Source organism: Schistocerca piceifrons, chromosome 3, assembly GCF_021461385.2.
Source record: "Schistocerca piceifrons isolate TAMUIC-IGC-003096 chromosome 3, iqSchPice1.1, whole genome shotgun sequence".
In the NCBI taxonomy this organism is placed as follows: Eukaryota; Metazoa; Arthropoda; class Insecta; order Orthoptera; family Acrididae; genus Schistocerca; species Schistocerca piceifrons.
Window position 1 is genome coordinate 551711211 of NC_060140.1, and position 23583 is coordinate 551734793.

General features: G+C 49.0%; 1 protein-coding gene across 1 annotated transcript in view; it reads left to right on the forward strand.

Annotated features, from left to right (window-relative positions):
• LOC124788358 (WW domain-binding protein 2) overlaps window positions 1-23583 on the forward strand; it is a 133143-nt gene that overhangs the window by 9691 nt on the left and 99869 nt on the right. Inside the window, exons 2-3 of the mRNA XM_047255623.1 lie at window positions 3471-3645; window positions 6624-6783. Of these exons, the coding sequence (XP_047111579.1) occupies window positions 3471-3645; window positions 6624-6783 (335 nt within the window). The remainder of the gene's footprint in view (window positions 1-3470; window positions 3646-6623; window positions 6784-23583) is intronic.

Below are 23583 nucleotides of genomic sequence, written 5' to 3' on the forward strand. Positions count from 1 at the left end.
GAGATCAGTGGCAGGAAGTATTTGATAATCAAAGAAGCGGTGGATGCTATGAGAGGGCACAGAAAGAGGAGAAAAAGCAAGACTGCCAAAAATGAGAAAAACAAAGCCAGAAGAAGAGGGAGGTGTATAAAGAAGTATGAAGACAACAGAACATACAGAAAAAAATAAATGTGAATTAGAAGGAATGGAGTATCACAGTATATTAAATGAAACTAGGAAATAATATTTTTGCAGGAACAATCAAGTATTGAGGAGTAAAAGCAGAAAATAAATTACAAGCAAATACTGACCAGCATTAACTGGGGAAAGCTCACAAAGGCACAATACAGTTTGGATTGCCAAAGAAAATGGTTGATTTAAGAAATGGTGCTGTACAAAAGGGGATCAGCAGTTAGGTGTTAAAGTGCAGTCAAGAAGTCAGTCAAGAGATGGATCATCTACGACATGTGACTCCAAAAGGCAGATCAAAAGGGCATCATAACTAATGAGAGTATAAAAATGTTTTCATCTGTGGACCAAATAGCTGTAGTAATTTGAACAAAGACTTGCAGAAAATATAAAATATCCAATGTTCTAGAAATAGTAGTCAATCAGTATTCAACTGAGAAGAAAACAAAAGTAGCATGCACAAAACACAGAAGAGAAATTTAGCTAACATATTAATAGGTAATAAAAAAATACATTTATCTTGTTCAGGCAAAAGACATGATGAACAATATCATTACCATAGTCAGTTAGCATTATTTGGTATTTTTCCATTCTCCAGTGACACAAGATGTTGATTGTACCAATTTTATTTTACATGAATATCTTCCTCTTTTGTGTTGATATATCAGCAGTTTACATGACAACCTATTCTCTGACATCGTAATTTATTGGTGCACTTTAGTGTGGTATGTTAGTACAACATTACCATTTTATCTACATGCCATTGTTTTCTTACTTTTTCTCATCCAGCTCCTCTGTTCAAAGTTACACGCTCAAGGAACATAAATAACTCACCTGTATAACACAGAACAAAATTACAGACATAAAGAAGAGACACTTTAAACAGTGCATGATACACAAATTTATTACTTGAGGATAAAATTAACAGGAGGGGTTTAATCTAAATATGCGTAAAATACTAATTTGAGGATTACTTACTGGTGAGAAGCTTCAACAATGAAAAAGCCAATGAGTGCAATTTAAAAGTTTTCAGAAGAAAAATAATACCTTGTCTTATGCAGAAAATACCTTGTCGTATCAAGAAAAACTATGTATGTGTGTGTGTATGTATGTATGATGAGCATAAATGAAGAAAACACATGTTAGAAAATGAAGTCATTGGCAGATTTATGAAATTACAGTTTCTGAGGTTGCTTTATCACCTGCAGCAAATATCAAGTAACTCTCTCCAAAAAAGTATGTTAACATTTTGTTACATTGCTCCTGTACAACAAGATTACATATTTCTGTCCCTTGATTCACTCTGGAGTGTCTGTATGACATCTGTAACACAATTAGCATAAAATATTGCTGATTCAAATAAGAGGGGCACCACATCAAATAGATAAAAAATTTGAAATTGGGTGTGGGCTGCTAAACAGATACAACACTTTCTTGTTGTCAAATTATTTGAATTGATAGTTAATCAGAGAGCTGAAGTACATTTAAGACTATAGTTAACATTTTCCTGAATGTCCTGTAGTTATAAATATAATGAATTAATGAAAATGAACCCCCTCCCCAGCTTCCTCCTCCGCACTGTCTCACATTCACACACAAATTACAAACAGAATCAAAAGCTTAAATCAGAATTATAATGAAAAACCGTGAATGTATGTCCAGGCATACTTGAATGTCTCAAAGTAAATACAGAAACGCAAAATCAGGCCAGCATGCATTAATGGCTACTGCAGTATCCCTTAATCCCCAATATTTGTAGTAGTTGTACTTGCCACCCAAGTGTCTAGATGTTTTCAGATTTCTGTCAGTTCAGAACTTGGTAGCCAATTACTCAAGAACAATGTTATAGAGGAGAAATGAGACAGTAGATTTGCTGACTGCAGGAAATTACGGAAGGCAGTGTATCGGTGTCCTTTTATGAATAATATAGAAAGTGAATGTGCAGGTAATTGTCAACAAAAAACACCTTTGCTATCTTCCCATAGTTCTAATACTCCTACCATATACGCTAAGCATTCACAAGGCATCCTCCCTATCATTAAAACATCTGATCCTGGATTAGAACTTTTTGCCTACATCCTCCTGCAGGGTTTATACTGCTTTCCAGAATTCTTCATAAAATTTTTGCTGTATTGTAAAGTAATATTCAACTGTCAGCCTACAAAGTAATCTAGCTCCTCATGCTTTAGCTATTTCCCATCTCATTGCTACGTGGATAAAATCTGCATGCAAGACTTGTGCAAGATATTCCAAGCATGCTCTCAGCACATTCTGTTTCAGTCAAATCCTTGTCACATATACACCATCAGACAGGGCAATCTATGAAAGCAACCATGTCATGTATTAACTTCATTACAGTCACTGTGACCTTTCAAATTCGTATGTTCACCAAACAGATGTTCGCACACATGACTCACCGTTGCCAAATTTTGCTCAAGGCAGCTTGGATTTACCAGTGGCAAAGCAACTACTTGGCACAGCATGATCACCCTCAGTGGCTACAGAACTACCTACGACATCTGGATATTTTATTGAAGTCTTTAGATAAATGATTGCCTTTCAAACATATATTTCAGTTTTCCAATCATACTGACTTTTTTCTCATCTAGTCTCTATACTCCATGCACCCTTGTATCACATCACACCCTCTCCAGTTTCTACATGCCGTTTCTCTCCCCCTTACCTTTGCGTACTCATCCACAGTTTTTTAAGCTATGTTGTCCCCTATGTCCTCTCTCGTTTACTCTACCCATACCTTTTTCAGGCCCAGGGTGAGCTTGCTTTTGGCCTTCACTCCTATTGTCTTCACTTTTTTCTGTCCACTACTTTGCTGGGAAAAAATTAAGAATTAATTCGTGCAATATATTAGCAATATGTTTATTGTTGGTAAACTTTTCTTTCAGTCTAATTCTTCAGAAAATGAATATAAATGGGTAATTTGAAATAAATGGTACTTTATTAAATGCAGATATATACAGATTATAGTATCAAAAAGGCAGGTATTTTCTAGATGGGCTTTTTGTGCCTACGTTTGTTCAGTTCCTTTTGGTCTGGTGATGTTGATGTCTAGCTTATCAGCGGCTTTTGTTACAACGTGTGTGATGAGCAATTTACTAACTATAGTTAAATTTTTGTAGCATATCTTCCTCAGTGTCTGAGCATCTAGTCACGTAACTGCCCAGAATAACGAAAGCATTGTTTGAGAATATGTAAATTAGTAAAATTTCAAAGATTAATATTTTTATTGAAATTCATTCCTTCTTTCAACATATTTATTTTTTGAATTTCATTACTTGTTTCAGCATACTTCTTTTTAGTGATCATGTAACAATGGAATTCCATGGACAGGATCAGCCAGAGTTTAAAGGCACCAAAGTAGGAAGGTTATATCTGACAACACATCGCATGATATTCAATGCTAAAGATTCGAGAGACAAAATGCAGTCATTTAGCTTTCCATTTGTAACACTGAGTGATGTAAGTAATTTTAATTGCTTCAGACTTTCTTACAATAAATCTTTGCAGTGGTACCATAATGTCTCCAGTATCTTAAATTGATATATTGTTGTTACATTCTACTTCACATTGTCATTTGTAAATGTTATTTGTTACAGTACTGCAGAACAAACCTGCTGTTACTTCATGGTTGGTTTCACAGTATGATAGCTAACATGTGGTATTAACATTTGTTGAGCTAAACTACACACGCACACGCGAGTGCTATTGGGTGATGAGGTGGATGCTCTTTCATAGCTGATCTTTGAGGGTGGTGGGAGTGTTAGAGGAGTGAGAGGATATGACATGGAAGATCTCTTTGTGTGCTAGGTTTAGAGGGTAGTGCCTATCTGTGAAGGCCCTCATGACACACACACACACACACACCACACACACACACACACACACACACACACACACTCTCTCTCAGAGAGAGAGAGAGAGAGAGAGAGAGATTGATTTTGGCAGGTGGACAAGTGTCGGGTGGGGAGAAGGTGAGAGGCCGGAAGAGGGGTTTGAAGTCAGTGGTAAGTGGCTTGGAGGTGAGGCAGCATGTTTGCAAGCTAGGAATGTGGAAGGTAGTGGTGGCAGATACACTGGGTAGTCATGTGGTGCACAAGTATCAGAGGCAGTAGGATGTGATGCATATGTGGTGCATGGAAAAGTTAACTGGGGGGGGGGGGGGGATTGGGAGGAGTTCACAGAACAGAGGAAGGGGAAACTGGTAGGTGGAGGATGTAGGGACATTGCGTTGATGGAGATTGAAGCCAGGAGATTGTGGAAGCTGAGAGATGCTGGTGTTGAAGGGAAGACTCCTGATGGCTTGGGTTGCGAAATAGCCATTGAAATTGAATATGTTGTGCTCAGCAGCATGCTATACACCAAGTGGTCAACTATGTTCTTGGCTACAGTTTGGCAATGACCACCATTGTGGTGGACAACTGGTTGGTTGTCCTTCTAAACATTAAAAGCTATGCAGTGGCTGTATGAGACTTGGTACATGACACCGCTGCTTTCACAGGTGGCCTTGCCTGTGATGCAATAGGATAAGCTTGTCACATGTATTTCACACGAGTGAAATGCGCAGATTTTTTACCTGGGGCTTCCACAGGGTATGATCCTTGTGGCAAGGGGTTGTTAGTGGAAGTGGCACGGGGTGACCAGGGATGTTGTGTAGATTGGGTGGGTGATGGAATACCAAACCAAGGGAAGGGCTGTGGATGTGATGCCTCACATTTCCAGACATGATGATACATAATCCAAGCCCTGGTGAAGGACAAGGTTCAGTTGTTCCAGTCAAGGGCACTATTGGGCGAGGTGGTGGACACTCTTTCGTAGCTGATTCTTGAGGATAGTGGGAGGATTAGGGGAGTGAGAGGATATGGCATGGAAGATCTGTTTGTGGGCTAGGTTTAGAATGTAGTGCCTTTCTGTGAAGGCTATCATGAGACCTTCAGTATATTTGGCACGGCAGTTCTGATCACTGCAGGTATGTCATCCATGGGTGGACAGGCTGTATCGGAGCGAATTTTTTTTGGTGTGAAAGGTATAACAGCTGTCATAGTGCAGTTGCTATTGGTCAGTGGGTTTAATGTAGACATACGTATGGATCGAGCCGTCAAAGAGGTGGTAGACATCCAAGAAGGTGGTGGGAGAGAAGGTGCTGAGGTTGCAGAGATAGGATGTCCTGACCCTGAGTCCAGGTAATGAAGATATCGTCAGTGAATCTGAATCAGACAACGGGTTTGGGCTTTGAGAGGCTAGGCAAGTTTCCTGTAGATAGCCCATTGAAAGATTGACTTATGTGGATGTCATGCAATAGCCTATGGCTGTCACTCTCATACACCCTGCCTGCCTGTAGATGACATATCTGCAGTGACAAGAACACTCTTGTTCAGTATGCTAAAACCCTCATGAGGGCGTTCATAGACAGGCACTATTCGGCAAGCATTGTCCGTAAACAATTTCCCATGCTAGATTCTCGCACATCCCTAATCCTCCCACCACCCCAAGAATCAACCAAAGAGGAGCACTGTCCCTAGCTCCAAATGTCACCCTGGACTGGAAGAACTGAACCATGTTTCTTGTCAGGGTTTTGGTTATTTATCATCCTGCCTGAAAATGAGTGACATCCTACCTAAAATCTTTCCCACCCCTCCCAAAGTGGTGTTATGTTGTCAACTCAACCTAAACATCATCTTTGTCCACACTTATACTGCGTCCACTCTCAACCCCGTGCCACAGATATCACACCCCTGTGAGAGACCCAAATACAAGACTTGTCCAGTTCACTCACCCAGCACTTCTTACTCCAGTCCTTTCTCAGACTTATCCTATCCCACAGAGACAAGGTCACCTTTCAAAGCAACTATGACATATAAAAACTCTGCTGTAATCACTGCACAGCTTTCAATGGCCTCATGACAACCGACAAACTTTCCATCAGAACGAATGGTTACCACCTCAGTCTCTATTAACCCACTGTCCCTATATCCTCTACTGACCATTTTCCCCTTTCTCTCTCCTGTCACCCCCTCCCAACCCATGTCTCCATATAACATTCATTGTGCTCCCCATCACACCAGCTCCGATGCCTGTGCATCATGTGTCTAGTCCACATACCTGCTGCCTCTCCCTCCCATATTCATAGCCAGAAATCCTGCTTCCCTTATTCTGAGCTGCTAGCTACCCATCTCAGCTGCTCGTCCTGCCTGCCTTCCATCCCCCCCCCCCCCCCCCCCCCCCCCCCCCCGTTACCCAATGTACTGTAGGCCACCTGCCTAAATGCAATCCCACCATTGTCTGTCTGTCCAGCCTAGTGCAGAGTAGGGGCTTGCGTGTATGTGTGTGCCCATGTGTTTTCATGTATGTATTTGTACTCAAGCCCAACAAAGGATTTATTCCAAAAGCTAACAAGTTTCGGCATTTATTTACCTTTCATGCATGGTAATTTCTTTCAGGTTGAACTGGAACAACCCATGTTTGGTGCAAATTATATAAAAGGGAAGGTGAGAGCGCAGCCTAATGGAAATTGGGTTGGTGAGGCAAAGTTCAAACTTCTCTTTAAGTCTGGTGGTGCTATTGAATATGGAACAGCAATGTTGAAAGCAGCGCAGATGGGTACGTTTTTTAAAAATGGTCCTCTGTGACTAATAGCAATATTTACAGTAAATTGATGATGATAATAGTTACTGCACTAGACTAACATTATTCCTTCATTTTATTATCATAATATAGGCCACAACAAGCTTACACAGGCTTTTAATAGAATACCAAAGTAAATATGAGTATATGTAGTAATTAAATTCCGTTATAGATTAAAATTTTTGCAGGCAAGTGTCCAGGTTAGTGTTATTTCTAACAATCGAACCTCAGTTCTTTATGGAAAACACTGAAGATATTTTTAGAGTGGTGGCAGCATTGCAGAAGACATTAATGGCTCCCTTCTGATCCAGAAAGCAGACGTAAGCAGAAAACTGCAGAGTATCTTTCACCAGGACTTGATATTACAATCAGGAGAGCAGTTTGTCTGCTGAAGGATAACTGAGCACACATGGGAGAACACCTGTGCCAACTATGGGCGCACTGAGCACAACAAAACATCTTGTGTCCATTCTACAACTTGTCAGCTGTAAGGACTGCCATCATCACTCCCACTTGCCAGTGTGTCCCATTTACAAGAAAAACGGAAGACATTGAAATAACACCTGTGTGTGTTTGTTGTATTTCGATAAAAAGAAGTATAAACATTTTCACCCTTTTGTTATGACAACCTGTTTTTGTGACAGTTGTGGAAAAAGATTTTACTGTCCATCCAAATGGCATCGCCCTTGGCCATTCTATGATGACACCCAATTTATCTGAGGTAGTCTACCATTTTATTTTCCCCTCTCCTTACTAACATTTGGGACTGTGATGCCCCACCCTCAGCCAAAGGAACATTGCTCATCTCTGGTGTCCATTGGTAGATATATGCTGTCTGTCCCCTCCTCCCAGACCCGTGTGGACTTGTCTATAGCTCATGGTTGCATTCTCGCTTCCCGAGCATGGGATCCTGGGTTTGATTCCAGGCGGGGTCAGGGATTTTCACCTGCCTTGCGATAACTGTGTGTTTGTGTTGTCCTCATTATTTCATCATCATTCATGAAAGTGGCGAGTTTGGACTGTGCAAAGCAAATTGTACGGGTTCTGATAACGGCGCAGTTGACCGCCCCACAAACCAAACATAATCATCATCATCATCATCCCCCCCAGGGGACTCACGGTCCTTACGTGAGTACGTGCGTGGCGAGCATGGGCTCCGAGCTATTGCAGCCTTCCTTCTTTCCAGGGCTGCATTTCCTTGCCCTCCTCTCCTTGCTCCTTCCCCTTTGCCCTCTCGTCTCCCTCTCTTGGTGTCCTTGTTTAAGTTGGCCCCAATATCCTCCTGGATGTGTTGGCTTTACAATTTGGTTTTGTTGCGTAATCACCTCATCCTTTCGGCATTCCCTGGTCCCCATCTCCGATTTGACCTCCATTATTAAATTTCTGTTCCGTAGTGTGAGCCATTTGGGGAAGAGCACCTTACCTAGTGTCTCTGACACGTGCACTCCTAGTTCATTTCACCTTTTTCTTCATGTCGTTGTCTGATGCTAGGGTGCATAGCCAGCTCGGAAGCCAGCCCATGTAGTGGGGTCGCTATGTACCCTTTTGGTTGAGCCCCCTGAAAACATAGGGATCACGCTTCTCATACCTAAGCTGTGACCACCTCATGTAAGCCTAGTAGTGGTTGCTTGTCGTCCTGGAGCATCGGAACTCCCGGCAATGGCCGCCGTGCCAGACGGCCCTTGCTGTGCCTGGGTGGCACCCGTGGCGAGAGCCTCTGATCAGAGTGGATGGTATCAGGGTGGACGCTATGCAAATAAAACGCATACAGGTCCAGAACTCTGGCTGTTCTTCTGCAGCTGTCTCTCTGCATGGAACTAATTCTTTTAGTGCTGCTTCTTCTGCCCCTTCGGCCCTCCCTTCCATAGCCCCCTGGGAGGAGGGTCAGGTTCGTTGGCTAGGGTCGAAACCTATCCCCTGCTATCTGGTTTGCACCAGGACTGATGGGGATACTTTTGCCAATACCAAACCTTTATTTTTTTGTGGAACACGCTGAAGACAAGTTTGGCGACGTGGACTCACTGAGCAAGATGCGGTCAGGTTCGTTGTTGATCAAAACTGCTTCAGCTGCCCAGTCTGCGGCCCTTCGTGCCTGTAACCATCTTGGCACAATTCCTGTGTCCATTACCCCCCACCAGTCTCTGAATATGGTTCAAGGTGTGATTTTTCACAGGGACCTCATCCTTCAAACTGATGAGGAACTTCGGGACAATCTCAGACGGCGAGGTGTTCACTTTGTTCGGCACGTTCAGAAAGATCCAAAGGACAATTGCATTGATACTGGTGCCTTTATCCTGGCCTTTGAAGGGGATATCATCCCTGAGAAAGTAAAGATTATGGTTTCACGATGTGATGTGAAGCCGTACATCCCACCACCTACGAGATGTTATAAGTGTTTGCATTTTAGACACTCTTCCCGCTGTTCGCAGGACCCTCTCTGTGGTGACTGTGGATGTCCCCTCCATGAGGGGAGTTCCTTTGTTCCCCCTTCTGTGTGTGTTAATTGTCATGGCAATCATTCTCCATGTTCACCAGATTGCCCAGTTTATAAGAAGGAATAGAAGATACAGGAGTCTAAGTCCCTTGATCGTCTAACCTACACTGAGGCTCGTAAGAAGTATGCACGTCTTCGCACTATGTCCATGACGTCCAGCTATGCTTTAGTTACATCTTCAACCCTTCCTCCCCCTTCCTTACCCCAGTCCCGAACCCCTCTTCTCCCCCCCCTCACCTGCGGCTCCCACACCCTCCCCTCCGGGTACCAATCCCCCTCCCCAGCTGGGGAAGTGTCCCACTTCTTCGGCATCTGCCGGTCAAGGGGCCCCCCTCCCGGGGTACCCCTTCCCGGCACCTTCCAGGCCAAAGGTCTGCTGCCACTCGATGACCACGAGAACCCAGGTCGCCCGATCTCTTTCTGTTCCAGATCTTGCTGCAGCTGGCTCTTTTAGGCCGCACAGCCCTCCTCGATCTCAAACAGAAAAGAAGAAGAAATGTAAGTCCCGGAACAAGGGGCCTCTGGTGTCAGCAGAGGTCCCACCCCACCTTCACACAGACCTGATTCTGACCTGTTGTTCATGGATGTCGCCCCCTCCTTGTCGGTGACGGATGGTGACCCGGCGGCATGACTGGCTTTAGTCTGTTCAACCACCTTATGTGGTGCACCATGAGTCCTCTGTGCCCTGAGACCTTGGCACATGTTATCGTCTTGGCGTCGTAACTGCACCCTCCATCCCTCATTTTGGGCATACACACCTGCTGGATTGTGTCAGTTACGCCCTTAGTGCGTCACCATCTGCACCCACGATCTCTATGGACTACCAATGGCACCCAAAATCCAGCACGGTAGCCAGCCTGTTGTGGTGGGGTCGTCATGTACCCTCTAGGTTGTAGCCCCCTGACAACACAGGGATCGTACTGCTGATGCCTGCGCCGACACCTCCCCACGTAAGCCAAGGAGTAGATGGGGCATCAGGACTCCCGGCAACGGCCATCCTGCCAGGTGGCCTTTGCTGTGGCTAGGTGGCGCCTGTGGGGAGAGCCCCTGGTCGGAGTGGGTGGCATCGGGGCGGATACCCCGCAATGAAGCGGGTAAAGTCTCAATCCGGTGGTCGCACGACCACCAACGTTTCTAAGCGTGGTAAAGTCGACTTTAATGCTGTGGCATATGACCCCAAATCGTTCCCTTCCCTAGCCACGCCCTGGGAGGGACGCAGGGCTGCGGACAGACAGGAGCCATATTCACCGCAATACCTTGTGTGCAGCAGAACTGATGGGGATTCATTTTTGGGGACGAAGCCTCTGTTCTTTGTGACCCATCTTGAAGACAAGTTCGGGGAAGTGGCATCTCTTTCCAAAATGCAGAGCGGGGCCATTTTGATACGAGCAGCTTCCTCTGCACAGTCAAGGGTGTTACTCGCCTGTGAGAAGCTTGGTGACATACCCGTCACCGTCACTCCCCATAAGTCACTAAATTTGGTCCAGGGGATTATCTTTCATAAAGATCTTCTGCTACAGTCTGATCACGAGCTACGGGAGAACTTGGCACGACGAGGTGTACACTTCGTTCGTCGTGTCTTTAGTGGACCCAAGGATAATAGGATCGCTACCGGTGCTTTCATCCCGGCCTTTGAGGGCGACTGCTTGCCTGAGAAGGTCAAGGTCATGATCTACCGGTGCGATGTCAAGCCCTATGTCCCGTCCCCTATGCGATGCTTCCAGTGCTGGAAATTCGGACACATGTCCTCCAGATGCACTGCCAGCCCCACGTGTCGAGATTGTGGACGACCTTCTCATCGCAATGCTCCGTGTGCTCCGCCTCCCACCTGCGTTAACTGTGGGCAGCATCATTCTCCCTGCTCGCCAGACTGTGCAGTCTACCAACGAGAGCGGAAGATACAAGAAATTAAGTCCCTGGACCGTTTAACTTACCAAGAGGCGAGGAAGAAATTAGAACGGCTCAACCCCACACCTATGTAGAGGAGTTATGCTGCTGTCACACTGCCGTCACCAGTTCCTGCAAAGATTCCTCTCACAGTTGGCCCACCGAACAGTCACGTTACGCCTGCCCCACCACAGGTGGGGGCCACTCTCTCTTCCACTGCTCCCAAAACACCCAGTTTGGGAGCAGTGCACCCAGAACAACTGGGGACGTCAGTCCCCACCTCTCAGTCGGAGAGGCAACGGCCCTCTCGGGCTTCTCAGCCGGAGGGGCGACGGCCCTCTCGGGCTTCTCAGCCGGAGGGGCGACGGCCCTCTCGGGCTTCTCAGCCGGAGGGGCGACGGCCCTCTCGGGCTTCTCAGCCGGAGGGGCGACGGCCCTCTCGGGCTTCTCAGCCGGAGGGGCGACGGCCCTCTCGGGCTTCTCAGCCGGAGGGGCGACGGCCCTCTCGGGCTTCTCAGCCGGAGGGGCGACGGCCCTCTCGGGCTGCTCAGCCGGGGATGCACGGGCCTCCTCCGGCCTCACTTGTTTGGAAGGGATCCCTTGGGGGAGTCGCTTCCAAGGACTTCCCCAGTGTCTCACAAGACACTAGCCAGTGGCTGAAGAAGCCACCAGCTGGTGGTCGAAGGGCTTCACGCTCTTCGTCTCTTCCTGATAATGTGTCAGGAAAGCCCTCCCAGCATGTAAACCCTCCTCCAAAAGACAAGAGAGAGAAGAGGAAGCTCTCTAAGAAGCCTAAGGACCCAGTGGTTCCCGCGCCACCACTTACTGTCAGCTCAGCCTCTGAGGATGAGGTCGAGCTCTTTGCGTCCCCTGATGACCTAGATCTCACCGTCTCCTCAGAAACGATGGACGTAGCGACGTCCGTCTCTCAGTCGATGGCAGCATGTGACCCTGCGAAGTAATTTGATTTTTCAGTGCCTGCATGCCCCTACAGGACACGCTTTGTACAATCCTCCAGTGGAATTGTGGCAGTTATTTTGGCCATCTACCTGAGTTACGTCAGCTTCTAAGCATGACACCTGCTTTCTGCATTGCCCTCCAGGAAACCTGGTTCCCGGCAATGCGGACCCCTGTCCTTCGTGGATACAGGGGTTATTACTGCAACCGTAGCACTTACAATTGTGTGTCAGGTGGAGCCTGCGTGTATGTCCTTACCTCTGTATATAGTGCTCCTGTGCCCCTTCAAACATCATTGGAAGCTGTGGCTGTCCGCGTAAGGACTACCCAGGACATAACCGTCTGCAGTGTCTATCTCCCTCCAGGTGGTACAGTCTCCCTGATCGAATTGGCTGCACTTGTCACCCAACTTCCCACGCCTTTTCTTCTCCTGGGGGACTTTAACGCCCACAATCCCCTGTGGGGTGGAACGAAGATTACTAGCCGAGGCAGAGATGTCGAGAATCTCATCTCCCAACTCGACCTCTGCCTCTTAAACACTGGCGCCGCCACACATTTCAGTGTGGCGCATGGCACGTTCTCGGCCATAGATCTGTTGTTTTGCAGCCCAGGGCTTGTACCATCGATCCACTGGAGAGTCCATGACGACTTGTGTGGTAGTGAGCATTTTCCACTCTTCCTTTCACTACCCCAGCGTCGCTCCCATGAACGCTTGCCTAGATGGGCGTTTAGCAAGGCAAACTGGGAAAAGTTCTCCTCTGCTGCCATTGTTGACTCTCTCCCCCACAGTACCATCGATGTGGCGGTTGAGACACTGACTGCAGCGGTTGCTTCCGCTGCGGAACGTACCATTCCTCGTTCGTTAGGGTGCCCCCGGCGAAAGTCAGTGCCTTGGTGGTCTCCAGAGGTCGCTGAAGCCATTAAAGAACGTCAGCGGGCTCTTCAGCGACATAAGCGGCACCTGTCTTCCGAGAACCTCATTTTTTTCAAACGTCTCCGTGCTCAGGCACGGCGGCTCATCAAAAGGCGGAAACAGGAGTGCTGGGAGAGGTACGTTCCCACTATTGGCTCCCGTACTTCACCCTCCCAGGTGTGGATGAAGATTTGGCACATCTTTGGATTGCAGCCCTCTACAGGTGTCGCAGGGCTTATCCTCAACGGGACGGTATCCACCGATGCCGATGCAATCGCCGAGCATTTCGCACAGCACTATGTTCGGGCCTCTGCGTCGGGGAATTACCCGCCTGCGTTTCGCGCGCTCAAATGCCGGGAGGAAGGCAAACGGCTTTCTTTTGCTTCTCGCCACCCTGAGGCGTATAACGCCCCATTTAGTTTGTGGGAACTCCAGAGCGCCCTGGCACAGTGCCCCGATACAGCCTCTGGGCCAGATGGCATCCACAATCAGATGCTCAAACACCTGTCCCCAGACTGTAAGCAGTGTGTTCTTGCCATCTTCAACCGCATATGGGGCGATGGTGTCTTTCCGTCGCAGTGGCGGGAGAGTACAGTCATTCCTGTGCTGGAGCCTGGTAAGGACCCACTTAATGTGGATAGCTATCGGCCCATCAGCTTGACAAGTACTCTGTGCAAGCTATTGGAACGCATGGTGAGTCGACGGCTGTGTTGGCTGCTCGAGTCTTGGGGTCTTCTGGCTCCGTGCCAGAGCGGCTTCCATCAGGGCCGTTCCACCGCCGATACTTTGGTCTTTCTTGAGTCTGCAATCCGCACTGCTTTTTCCAGGTGCCAACACCTCGTCTCTGTCTTTTTCGATCTCTCCAGAGCATATGACATGACGTGGCGGCACCATATTCTCGCCACGTTGCACGGATGGGGTCTCCTGGGCTCTCTCCCCATTTTTATTCAGAATTTTTTATCTATTCGGACATGCTGCATTGTAATTGGCACATCCCATAGTTCACATCATATCCAGGAGAACGGCGTTCCACAGGGCTCTGTATTGAGCGTGCCCCTTTTCCTTGTGGCCATTAATGGCCTTGTAGCAGCAGTAGGGTCGTCTGTCTCACCCACGTTATATGCTGACGTTTTCTGCCTTTTTCAGCTCCTCCACCATTAGTGTTGCAGAACGTAGGTTGCAGGGAGCCATACGCAAGGTGCAGGCGTGGGCCCTAGCCCATGAGTTTCAATTTTCTCTTGCGAAGACTTGTGTTATGCACTTTTGTCGGCGTCGTACTGTCCATCCCCACCCTGAGCTCTATCTTCAGGATGCCATGCTCAGGGTTGTTGGCACTTACCGTTTTCTGGGATTGTTGTTCGATGCCCGGCTTACTTGGCTTCTACATATTCGTCAGCTCAAGCGTCAGTGCTGGCGGCATCTGAATGCCCCCCACTGCCTCAGCAACACAACGTGGGGTGCAGGTTGTAATATGCTGCTGCAGCTCTACAATGCCCTCGTGCTGTCCCGACTGGATTATGGGAGTGTGGCGTATGGCTCAGCATCGCCCTCAGCATTGCAACTGCTGGACCCCGTTCACCACTGTGGGATTCGACAGGCGACAGGAGCATTCCGCACCAGCCCTGTTAATAGCCTCCTTGCTGAGGCTGGGGTTCCTCCACTTCGTATTCGGCGTCAACAGCTGTTAGCCAACTATGCTGCCCACGTCCGTTGTTCACCCCGTCACGCTAACTATCGTCTCCTTTTCGCTAATGCGGCAGTCCATCTCCCACACCGGCGGCCGCGATCAGGCCATACAATTGGGATCCGTGTTTGGTCGCTCCTTAATGAACTCGAGTGTTTGCCTCTTCCATCTGCTTTCCAGGTCCGCCCACATACACCACCTTGGTGTCTTCGTCGGCCGCAGCTTCGGCTGGAACTTTCCCGATGGCCAAAAGATTCAGTTGCTCCTGCAGTCTTGCGCCGCCAATTCCTTGCTCTCCTAGGCGCATACCATGCCTCAGAGGTTATCTATACCGATGGCTCGATGGTTGATGGCCGTGTGGGGTACGCTTATGCTTATGCGGACTATCTCGACCAGCACTCCTTGCCGGAAGGCTGCAGTGTTTACACCGCAGAACTGACAGCCATTTTTCGTGCCCTTGAGCATATTTGTACCAGCACTGGAGAGTCCTTTGTCATTTGCAGTGACTCGCTCAGTAGTCTGCAGGCTCTTGGCCAGTGCTACCCACGCCATCCCATTGTTGGTGCCATCCAGGGGTCCATTCACGCTCTTGAGCAGCGTGGTCGTTTGGCGGTGTTCATATGGACCCCGGGACACGTTGGGATCGCGGGAAACGAACTCGCCGACAAGTTAGCCAAAGAGGCTACCCGCAAACTGCCGTTGGAGATCGGCCTCCCGGCAACTGATCTCCGAACGGTTTTGCACCGTCGGGTCTTTGGGTTGTGGGGAGACGAATGGCGCACTCTGTCTGCATGGCCTCTCGCAGGGATTCTGTTCTGTGCAGGCTCCGCATTGGCCACTCTTGGCTGACCCATGGTCATCTGCTGCGTCGAGAGGACCCCCCTCATTGTTGCTGTGGTGTGAATATGACGGTGGCCCATATATTGTTGGACTGTCCTCTTTTAACCGCCCTCAGGTGAACTTTTAATCTCCAGGGTGATTTATTATCTCTTTTAGGTGACAATGTCTCTATGGCAGATTGTGTTTTAAGTTTTATTCGAGCAAGTGGGTTTTATAGGTCCCTCTAATTTTATTGTCACCCTCTTTTGTGCTGTATATTTTACTTAGTTTTTTGTTGTCATCCGACTCCACCCTAAACTTTCAGGCTGGAGGTTTTAACGTGTTGCAGGGTGGCTGGCTCGTCCTATTATTTTCGTCCCCCTGCGGGTCCGGGGATTAGAATAGGCCCGCGGTATTCCTGCCTGTCATAAGAGGCGACTAAAAGGAGTCCATCCCCCTCACGGGGGTAGTTAGCGCCTGCGTCCGGAGACGGACGGTTCCACGACCTATAATCATGGTCTTTTTGGTTTTTCACTTCTCGTTTCTTCCTTCCTTTTGTTGGTTCCTTTCTTTGCTCTTCTCCACCTCACTGTCTTCCTTACTCTTTCCCTTGACTTCTCCTTGCCTTATCATTGCCTTTTTCTCCTTGCCTTCTCATTGCCTTTTTCTCCTTGCCTTCTCATTGCCTTTTTCTCCTTGCCTTCTCATTGCCTTTTTCTCCTTGCCTTCTCATTACTTTTTTCTCCTTGCCTTCTCATTGCCTTCTTCTCCTTGCCTTCTTCTCCTTGCCTTCTCTGGTCTCCGCCTCGGCGTTTGAGACAGTCTGTCCTCTTTCTCCCTCTCTCTCTTCTTTTTGCTCTTCTTCCTTCCTCCCTGTGCGTGCCTGAAGGCCGACCCACGCGTTCGCACGCGTAGCCGGTGACGGGGTAACGCGTAAGTCCCCACCCTGGGTAGACATGTAAGGCACGCGCGTACCCCCTGGTAAAGGCCAGGCCCGGGGAGGGGTGATTGCCTGAGCTGATACCTTCTGACCATGCCGATTGGTCCCTCCATCTGTTTCTCGGGAGGTGTGACCTGAGGTGTAAACATTCACCTAAGGCGGGAGTGCCCTCTGAGAGGGTCCCCACAAGGAAGGAGCGCGCCATCGGAGACGCTGGCAATCATGGGGGATTCCTCCGCAATGGATTCTACTCCATCTCTCTCGACTTCGACCCAAAAACGGAAACGTGACCAGCCAACAGTGACAAAAGTACTACCGCCTGCCCCACAGTTCCTCGTAGTTTCTCGATTTGAGGACGGAAAGGATTTTTCCTCTGTCAACCCTTTCGTTATTCAGAAGGGCGTAGATGCCATAGCCGGATCTGTCAAATCTTGTACCAGGTTGCGTAACGGCACCTTATTACTAGAAACTGAGAGTGCCTTTCAGGCACAAAAACTGCTTCGGGCCACCCTCCTGTACACGTTCCCTGTCCGGGTGGAGGCCCACCGAACTTTGAATTCGTCTCGTGGTGTAGTCTATACTAGCTCCCTCGACGGATTGACTGACGAGGAGCTTCAATCTTTCCTCGCTGAGCAGGGCGTGACGGCTGTCCATAGGGTCATGAAAAAGGTCAACAATGACCTTGTACCGACCCGGACACTTTTCTTGACCTTCGATAGTGTTAAGCTGCCATCGCGCATCAAGGCGGGCTACGAGGTTATTTCTGTTCGCCCCTATGTCCCGACACCTACGCGCTGCTACCAGTGTCAGCGTTTCAATCACACTCGACAGTCTTGTTCCAATGCGGCTAAATGTGTCACTTGTGGCAGGGATGCCCATGAGGGTGACTGTCCACCTCCGTCTCCTCGTTGTGTGAACTGTCAGGGTGACCATGCCGCATCCTCCCGCGACTGTCCTGTCTATAAGGAAGAACGCTGTATCCAAGAAATTCGGGTCAAAGAGAAAGTGTCCACCTCGGCTGCTCGCAAGCTATTGGCTAGTAGGAAGCCCACGCTGCTCCCAGCGGGGAAATACAGTACTGTCCTCGCCTCTCCTCGGACTACCCGGGAGGTAGCAACCCAGACATGCGATCTGACCTTCAGCACCAAGGTCGTCCGTTCGGCCAGTGCTAAGATCACGCGGTCGACGTCTCCTCTTCCTCCCATCACCCCACAGACACCAGCCCCTTCCTCAGCTTCTGCTAAAACGAAGACATCGAAGTCAGATGCACGGGCCTTCAAGAAGGAACCATCCCGTGCAGACTTCCTCCGTACCTCGACCTCCCAGCCTTTGACCGGTACTTCCACCAAACGTCCTTCCAAAAAGGCGCATAGGAAGCACAGTTCTCCTTCTCCGCCACGGCGCATTTCTTCTCCTGCGCCACCCAGCGGTTGCCGCCCCAGGCCGTCATCCGTTTCGCCTGGCCGCACCGCTGGTAGCCGTACATCTGGTTTTTCACCGGCGGAGGAAGCTCCCCCTCCCGGCCATCCTCCCGAGATGGCCGATCACCCTATAGACCCAATGGACGATGACTGTCCGCCTACTGATAGCGGCGGCAGTGCTCGCTCGAAGCCAGGCCCTAAGCGGCCTTCGAGGTGACCACTTCTATCATCTTCCTTTTCTTACGATGGCACTTATTCACTGGAATATTTGCAGCATTCGCTCCAACCGAGAGGACTTGAAGTTGCTGCTCCGCTTGCACCGTCCGCTCGTCGTAGCCCTCCAGGAAACGAAGCTACGCCCATGCGATCAAATTGCCTTGGCACACTACACCTCTGTGCGTTTTGACCTACCCCCTGTGGTAGGTATCCCAGCTCATGGAGGGGTTATGTTGCTGGTCCGGGATGATATTTACTACGATCCCATCACGTTGCACACAAGCCTGCAGGCAGTTGCCATCCGCATTACTCTCCCCACTTTTACGTTTTCCTTTTGTACCGTTTACGCTCCATCGTCATCTGCCGTTACCAGGGCAGACGTGTTGCAACTTATTGCTCAGCTACCTGCACCATTTTTGTTAACTGGAGACTTAAATGCCCACCATCCCCTTTGGGGCTCTCCAGCATCCTGCCCGAGGGGCTCCTTGTTAGCAGACCTTTTCAACCAGCTCGATCTTGTCTGCGTCAATACTGGCGCCCCTACTTTTCTTTCGGACACATCTCACACCTATTCCCATTTAGACCTCTCTATATGTACTCCCCAACTTGCACGCCGGTTTGAGTGGTATGCACTTTCTGATACATATTCGAGCGACCACTTCCCGTGTGTTATCCATCTCATGCAGCATACCCCCTCTCCGTGCTTCTCTAATTGGACCATCTCCAAGGCAGACTGGGGGCTCTTCTCTACCAGGGCGACCTTTCAGGATCAAACCTTCACAAGCTGCGATCGTCAGGTCGCACACCTCACGGAAGTCATTCTCGCTGCTGCTGAATATTCCATCCCTCACCGTACTTCTTCTCCATGTCGCGTACCGGTCCCCTGGTGGACCGCAGCATGTAGAGACGCTTTACGTGCTCGTCGACGTGCTTTACGCACATTTAAACGCCACCTTACAGTGGCAAATTGTATCAATTATAAACGATTACGTGCTCAGTGTCGTTGTATTATCAAAGAAAGCAAGAAAGCCAGCTGGGCTGCTTTCACAAGCACCTTCAACAGTTTTACTCCTTCTGTTGTCTGGGGTAGCCTGCGCCGGCTATCTGGCACTAAGGTCCACTCACCAGTTTCTGGCTTGAAGGTCGCGAATGACGTCCTTGTGGCCCCTGAGGCTGTCTCCAATGCCTTCGGCCGCTTTTTCGCAGAGGTTTCGAGCTCCGCTCATTACCACCCTGCCTTCCTCCCCCGCAAACAGGCAGAGGAGGCTAGGCCACCTAACTTCCGCTCCTCGAATTGTGAAAGTTATAATGCCCCATTCACCATGCGGGAACTCGAAAACGCACTTGGCCGATCACGGTCCTCCGCTCCAGGGCCAGATTCTATTCATATTCAGATGCTGAAGAACCTTTCTCCTGCGGGTAAAGGTTTTCTTCTTCGTACATACAATCGCATCTGGATTGAGGGACATGTTCCCGCATGCTGGCGCGAGTCTATTGTTGTCCCGATTCCTAAGCCGGGGAAGGACAAGCACTTGCCTTCCAGTTATCGACCTATCTCGCTTACCAGCTGTGTCTGTAAAGTGATGGAGCGAATGGTTAACTCTCGATTGGTTTGGCTGCTCGAGTCTCGACGCCTACTTAACAATGTACAATGTGGATTTCGTAGGCGCCGCTCTGCTGTTGACCATCTGGTTACCTTGTCGACCTTCATTATGAATAACTTCTTGCGTAAGCGCCCGACCGCGGCTGTGTTCTTTGATTTGGAGAAGGCTTACGACACCTGTTGGAGGGCGGGCATTCTCCGCACCATGCATACATGGGGCCTTCGCGGTCGCCTCCCTCTTTTTATTCGTTCCTTTTTAATGGATCGACAGTTCAGGGTACGTGTGGGTTCTGTCCTGTCCGACACCTTTCGCCAGGAGAATGGGGTGCCACAGGGCTCAGTTTTGAGCGTCGCTCTCTTCGCCATCGCGATCAATCCAATAATGGATTGCCTCCCAGCTGAAGTATCAGGCTCCCTTTTCGTGGACGATTTTACCATCTATTGCAGCGCGCAGTGTACACGTGTCCTGGAGCGCTGTCTTCAGCGTTCTCTTGACCGTCTTTACTCCTGGAGTGTCGCCAATGGCTTCCGTTTTTCTGCCGAGAAGACGGTCTGTATTAACTTCTGGCGCTACAAAGAGTTTCTCCCACCGTCCTTACGACTCGGTCCCGTTGCTCTCCTAATCGTGGAGACCACCAAATTTTTAGGCCTTACATTTGACAGGAAACTTAGCTGGTCTCCACATGTGTCATATTTGGCCGCCCGTTGTACCCGTTCTTTAAATGTCCTCCGTGTTCTCAGTGGTATGTCGTGAGGAGCGGATCGAACCGTCCTACTTCGTCTATATCGGTCGATCGTCCGCTCCAAGCTGGATTATGGGAGCTTCGTATACTCCTCTGCACGGCCATCCATCTTACGCCGCCTCAACTCCATACAACATCGGGGTTTACGACTTGCGATCGGAGCATTTTATACCAGTCCCGTAGAGAGTCTTCATGCTGACGCTGGCGAATTGCCACTCACCTACCGGCGCGATATACTGCTTTGTCGGTATGCCTGTCGGCTACTGTCAATGCCCGACCATCCGTCTTATCGTTCCTTTTTTGACGACTCTCTTGACTGTCAATACGGGTTGTATGTCTCTGCCCTGCTACCCCCTGGAGTTCGCTTTCGTCGCCTCCTTCAACACCTTAATTTTTCACTCCCTGCAACCTTTCGAGTGGGCGAGAGCCGCACGCCACCTTGGCTCCAGGCTCAGGTCCGCGTTCACCTTGACCTCAGCTCGCTCCCAAAAGAGGTCACCCCCGGTTCGGTCTACCACTCCCGTTTTTTGGAACTTCGTTCGAAGTTCATCAACATGACTTTCATTTATACAGATGGCTCTAAGACCAATGACGGGGTCGGGTGTTCCTTTATTGTCGGGGCACAAAGTTTCAAATACTGGCTCCATGGCCATTGTTCGGTCCTCACAGCTGAGCTCTTTGCCCTCCACCAGGCTGTTCTTTACATCTGCCGCCACCGACATTCTGCTTATGTCATCTGCTCAGATTCCCTGAGCGCCATCCAGAGCCTCAGTGATCCGTACCCGGTTCACCCTTTCGTACACCGGATCCAACGCTCTCTTCAGCAGCTGGTGGACGTCAGTTCTCCAGTTAGCTTTATGTGGGTTCCTGGCCATGTCGATATCCCTGGGAACGAAGCTGCAGATGCCGCGGCCAAGGCTGCGGTCCTCCAGCCTCGGACAGCTTCTTGTTGTGTCCCTTCGTCCAATTTTAGCAGGGTCATTTGTCGGCGCATCTTATCGCTGTGGCATGCCGATTGGGCTGCACTTACCGACAACAAGCTTCGGGCCTTAAAACCTCTTCCCGTGGCTTGGACCTCCTCCTCATGCCCTTCTCGGTGGGAGGAGGTCGTTTTAGCCCGGTTAAGAATTGGACACTGCCGGTTCAGCCATCGCCATCTGCTGACGGCTGCGCCGGCGCCGTTCTGCCCATGTGGGCACTTGCTGACGGTTAGACACATTTTAATGTCCTGTCCAGATCTTAACACACTGCGCCTCGATCTTAACCTGCCAAATACTTTCGATGCCATTTTAGCGGATGACCCACGAGCAGCTGCTCGTGTTCTTCGTTTTATCAATTTGACAAACCTCGCTAAGGACATTTGATGATGCTGTTTTTTAATCCTATGCCTGTCAGTCTGTCTTTTATCGTGTTTTCCCTTTTAGTTGTTGTGGTCAACTTGTGCCTCGCGGTGCATTCTTAGAGTAGTCAGGGTGCTAATGACCATTGAAGTTGTGCGCCCTAAAACCACCAAAAAAAAAAAAAAAAAAAAAAAAAAAAAAAAAAAAAAAAAAAAAAAAAAAAAAAAAAAAAAACCTATTATTTTCGTGATCAGCCAGCCTCTGTCCTTTGCTGTACAGTTTTACTTCCTTCTGCCTTTGTTCTCTGTGTCGTTTTTGTTGCTGTGCTCCGTTTTCCATGTTTCTTTATTATTGACCTTGGGGATTTTCTTCCCCTGGAATTTTTATCTTGTGCTTCGAATGACTAATGGATGGTTTCCCTGTGTTCTGTGTGTTTGTGAAACAAGGGACCGATGACCTCTGCAGTTTGGTCCCTTTAGTCCTCAAACCAACCAACCAAATGCACACATTTCTCTACTGCTACTGGTTCATTCTCGGCCCTCGACCCCTCTTCCTGTTCTCCTGTCCTCACCGACTCTGTTCATTTTGAGGTCATTGATGACCTTCATTTCAGTGACTATTCCCAGTCTGCCTTCACCTACTAAATGGCTCACCACCTAAAGTTAAGCCACCAAAATGGATGGTCAGCAGGGCTAACTGGACGCGTTTCAGCCGACTGGCTGTGTTCGAATGCTACGACAGCATCCGAGGATGGGTGGACTACATCACATGGGTGATCCATCATGCTACTGACCTCTCCATTCCACAGTCCTCATGTCACCTTAGGAGGCGAACAGTACAATGATGGACAGATGAGTGCCATTCCGCAATCCGGGAAAGGTGTGCTGCTCTTCGACGTTTTAAAGGTAATGCAAGCGTTTCTGGACTCCGTCAATCATTCCACTTCTTCTGTAAAAGTATGGGAAACCATCAGGAGAATTTCCGGTAAACAAAGCCATTTACCGATAGGAGCACTGCTGAAACAGGGTTGCCTCCAAACAATACCCAGAGACATTGCTCTGACACTGGCTGAGCGTTTTGCACAAACTACTGCCAATGCAAACCAGGATCCAGTGTAAGGAGTCTCACATGTTTCGGTCTTTATGTGATGGTTCCCTGTAGGGTTTGACCACCAATTTTTAAAATTTTCCTGAAGAGTGATCCAACTGGGGAAGGACACGATGCACCATGTAAGGTGTCCATCGTACATTGAGATCTTTAGCTCACTTTCTCATCTAGGCATTGCAGTCCTGCTCGTCCTCCACCTCTTGAGCGAGGACACCCTTCTGGTTGTGTTTTCTTCCACCCACTATGCAGTGTCGTTTTCTGCACCGACGAGGACCGTAGAATTCTTTGCACCTCATATTCAGCACGGTAGCCAGTCTGTTTTAATGGAGCCGCCATGTACCATGTTTGTTGTAGCCCCCTGACTACACAGCACTCGCTCTGCTGATGCCTGCGCTGTTAACTCCCCATGTATGCCAATGAATAGGGGCATTGGGACTCCCGGCAATGGTCATCCTGCTGGTGGCCTATGCTGTGGCTAGGTGGCGCTTGTGGGGAGGGCCCTGGTTGGGGTGGGTGGCCTCAGGCCGCATGAATCGCGATGAAGTGTAGCATGTCATCACTTGGTGGTAATCAAATGCCAGCAGTCTCTAAGTGTTCCAAGACTCAGTGCAATACAAGGAAGTATGTTCCTAAATGGTTCCCCTCCCTGCCC